This window comes from Ylistrum balloti, unplaced genomic scaffold (genome assembly GCF_031769215.1).
Source record: "Ylistrum balloti isolate Yb309-2 unplaced genomic scaffold, AGI_CSIRO_Ybal_v1 Utg370396, whole genome shotgun sequence".
Taxonomy (NCBI): Eukaryota; Metazoa; Mollusca; class Bivalvia; order Pectinida; family Pectinidae; genus Ylistrum; species Ylistrum balloti.
Genome location: NW_026782273.1, coordinates 25330 through 29728, shown reverse-complemented (window position 1 = coordinate 29728; position 4399 = coordinate 25330). Strand labels below are relative to the sequence as shown.

Below are 4399 nucleotides of genomic sequence, written 5' to 3'. Positions count from 1 at the left end.
CAAAATGTTGACTTTTTCCAACAAAATGGCTGCCAAACACAGGCGTCTGATTGGTCATAGGTTTAAATATCGTCTGAATTCAATACTTTTTTTTTACGTAAGACAAGTATGTGGAACATCAGTCACTATTGTAGCCCAACTTTTACATTTCAACAAAATGGCCGTTAGTTTTTTCTCTGATTGGTGGAAATCAAAACATCGTCCACTTTTTATATAAAAAAATGTTTATAGGATGATTATGGGTACTTTTGTAGCTTTCAATCAACTAAATGGCTGCCATTTTTCTGGTTTCTGATTTGCCGAAATCTAAAATATTGTCCGAAATTCATGAAAATTGGTATGCGGTTATATTTTGTAATTTGACTCTTCAGCAAACAATTTTAAGGTGGATCAGGTGGTATTCGGAACGGGTTATAGGGTTGAGGTGACTTCCGTTTATGTTCGTAATTGCAATTCTAATTTATTTGTTCATTTTTTTCCACGGAAACAAATTTACTGGTTTATACAGTCAAACGTTCATGTAACAGGTCAGAACGTCTATGTTTTCGCCATCTGGTCATTTTGTAACAAAGACGGTAGATCATCTCGTCCCTTATAAACAAATGTGTTTAATTCTGATTATGAAATTAAATACTGTATTCAAAAAACAATAAAAATAAATGATCAAACGTTTGACATAAATTGTGAGAAAGTATTTCACGTTTCTTGCTTGTGGACAAATTTTGCTCGATGTAACGTATTGATGCCAAGGTCATCATAGTTTGCTAAGACGTTTGTGTCTGTTTGGTTAACTTATCAGGACAGTGCTATCTGGTCGCGAAGAGATAACTATCTAGCCTTTAACCTAGATAGGGCACGGGGTCATATCGACCGGATGAGTTTTTTTTTCCCACTAAGCCCAGAATAACTCTCTCGTGCAAACATGATTTATAAGTAAGAGCGCTATTACTCGTTTCACAAATTGTAAGATCATACCACTTAATTGCCTGTATTGTTCTTGTTTGCCTTGGTGTGTTTTCTCGGTCTATAACACCTTTAATGGTTCTTCATACCATCGATAGATTGCTCAAATTGAGAAGTCAACTGCTTTCAAGTATTTCTATTCTAGATTCATCAAATCAAACTTTTATTTATTTAAAATAAAATATTTATTCCCAGTTACTCTAAGTTATATAAATCATTCTTGTTAGCCAGCATAGGAGCGAGTGAATAGGCTTACTGTGAGGAGAAAAGATTACCAGGACAGGTAACCCCATATCTCTTCACGTCCGCTTCAGGAATCGAGCCCCAAGTACCTCGGTGAAAGGCGAGTTCGTTACCACTGCGCTACCCGACATAATCTTTGAATGTACGCATTCACGAAAGGCAAACTCAAAGTTTTAGACTGGAAAGCTCGTACCTTTCGTAAATATAGACAACTGAGTTTATATCAAAGTTTTTCAATGGAACAAAGATAAGGAGGCTTTATTGGCATGTGGCCGTTACGGAGAGTTTTCAACAACAAAAAAAAAATGTTTCACAGAAGGACCGAAAACCAATAACTTTTCCAGACAGGTATGAATTTACATAGTTTCATAGATAGTTCATTACATGAGCACAAATTTACGCTGTTCTTATGATAACTTAATTTCAGACAGATTGTTTTAGCCCACCTTCGCATGACAGGCTATTCAATTCACCCCTTGTCCTTAGTTCGTGGTGCGTCCTTTAAACAGCTCGTTTTCGATGGATAGCTCATTCTCAAATTTCATAATATTTTAATCATGTAGGTTAACCCTTGATCCCTAGTCGTGCATTGTCCAATTTTGAGATTGGTTCGAGTGAAACCAAAAACAAAAACCAAAAAATGGTCGACAGGCGGTCACAATAAATTTTGACAGTTAATAGTTTGCAGTCGCTATTTTTGGAGAAGCGTTGGAGTGATCTAAATGCGCCCTTGTTGTGCTCGATTAATATCGGAACTAATCAGGAGAAATAAAATGGCTGACAGACATCCATTTTGGATTTTGACAACGAAAGATTGTTAACTCCATTTCTACGGTATATCCATCTTTCTCTAATTTCATATGTCGGTTCACGGTGGTCTCTAGTTGTGCACTCCTGATATTGGAACTGATCAGAGAAATAAAATGTCTGACAGGCGACCATCTTGGATTTTGACGATGAAAGTTTGTTATCGTTATTTCCTTAAAAACACTGAATTGATCCGTTTCAAATTTCGTACGTTAGATTCCCTCGGTCCCTGATTTTGGTATTGATGATTTAGAGGAAAGAAGGGGGAAATCCTACTATAATGAACATATAAACCAAACAATGGTGGACACCATGATCCCTCTGGTAACTCTTGTTAAACTGTAAAAAATCACACATTCTCTTGTCGTTAATCCCAAACATACTTTACAGCTGGCATTTGATTTCAGGAACAAATTGAACTTACAAAATGCAGTAGTACTTTATTACAATACTATGGTTCATGGATGATGTTTACCAACAAATTAAACAAAATCGAAACTCTAACAAAAGTATTATATTATTATCCGGAGGATACAGTTAGTGCATATGTTTAATGAGTTATGAAAATAGTCAAAACTTTATACTGAAAGAAAAGTCTATACTAAAATAAGATGACTTCCAATCTGTTCACGTTCGATAGAAACAGAAGGGCACGTGGTCACAACTTTAAACGTTACAAAACTCGCTGTAAAACAGAGCTTAGAGGGAACTTATTTACTTTCAGAGTCATTGATCAGTAGAACAATCTGCCCACACAAATTATGAATGTAAGTACTGTTAGAGAATTTGTTTACATCTGCTGGTTACACAATTACCAAGTATCTAAGAATTAGACAACTATAACTGGTTATGATTTACAAGTCACTGATATATATATATATAGTAATGTGTAATGCTATGGACACATATGTTTTTAGATTACGTCCATTATTTTGCCATAAAATGCTCCTGATTTAATGATATCCCACAACAAAGTATACGAATGATGAACCGGATATCGCTTCAAACAACCATTGACGCATGACCTTGTGAATCGATATGAATCTATCTGTCGTAATAGTTGTTTTAAGGCGAAGAAAGTTACACATGAATTACGGCTTCTCTCCTCTTGCTAAACGTCGGTTAACATCCTCGATAACTTCTGGTAATTCAGCAATAGAGTCAATTACGTAATGAGCGCCAGATTTGATAAGTAAATCCCGCGAGACTTGACATCTCTTTTCTTCCTCCTCAGGTGTGAGAGCATCGGCTTCTTCTAAACTATCGACTCCCATGTAGTTACTATATTTAGCAACACCTACTCCCCAACATCCGGCTTCGAGTGCTTCGCCGACGCCAGAAATGGTATCGTCGACCTTGACAACGGCTTCTATAGGATTCAAGTCCAACAGATCCATGTTTTTAAATACCATATGCGGTTTTGGACGGGCGCCATTTTGAACCTCATCACCAGCAACAGTTACATCCGGGTGATACCCCTGTTTCCGCCCTTCCTCCAATAGTACATCCACCATTGAGCGGAGAAATCCTGTTGTGCTGCCAATCTTAACATTAAACTCATTCTTCAGAGTTTTACAGGTTTCAGCTGTACCTGGTATTAAAGTTGTGTACTTCCTCAAGCACGCCAACTGCATGGGAACGAAGTCTTTAAACATGTTGTCTACGTCACCCTGATCAGGAAACTTTCCATATACGTCATGCCATCTTTTCCTTACGTCGTTGTTTTCTGTGATGGCTTTAATGTGAAGATCTTTCCTCAGACCCATCGGTCCCCGTGCCTCGGGCATGCTGATAGGTACCTTGTGTTTTTCGAAAACATCTACGAACACAACAGCTGGCGCTAAAACGTATTTGTCAGCCGTTGTTCCACTCCAGTCCAGTATAACGCCCTTCACTGGTCCTCGGTATGAACGTAGGAAACGGTATGCCATCTGCAAGAATACGTGGTAAAGACTATCATTATTATTCGCAAATTTGACTGAATTGTACCTATGATCTATATTTCATAATTCCAGAAATCAGGTGGCGTAACTATATCATGAACCTAATTTTAAAGCTGATCTTTACCTTTTTCACAATGGTCTAAATTTGCGTTTTAAAAGCCGAAATTAGTCCGCCTCTACACTGCGGTATGTTTGTTCCCCGACAAACTTCTTGTGTGACCAACATTACATGAGACACCGTTTGTATATATTTACCTAATACTCTTGACCTCTATATTAGACAAATTTTTCGGTTGATAATGTTTCTTGATAAAGAGTGTCCGATATAACTTGTTGGTGTCAAGGTCGAAGAGTTTAGAGAGTCTTTGTATTAACTAGAGCTGACTTACTTATCTAAATACATCTAAATTCGGTATCTTGTCATTATGGTACCAAGATGGCGC

At 37.3% G+C, this 4399-nt stretch overlaps 1 protein-coding gene across 1 annotated transcript; it reads right to left on the bottom strand.

Annotated features, from left to right (window-relative positions):
- Window positions 1-2999: 2999 nt before the first annotated feature.
- LOC132554357 (phosphonoacetaldehyde hydrolase-like) lies at window positions 3000-3944 on the bottom strand. The gene has a single exon (XM_060218662.1). The coding sequence runs from the start codon at window positions 3942-3944 to the stop codon at window positions 3105-3107; it is 840 nt and encodes a 279-aa protein (XP_060074645.1). The 3' UTR covers window positions 3000-3104.
- Window positions 3945-4399: the final 455 nt, after the last annotated feature.

Coding starts and splice junctions, on each gene's coding strand:
- LOC132554357 (XM_060218662.1), bottom strand. CDS start 3,944: ATGGCATACCGTTTCCTACGTTCATACCGAGGACCAGTGAAGGGCGTT.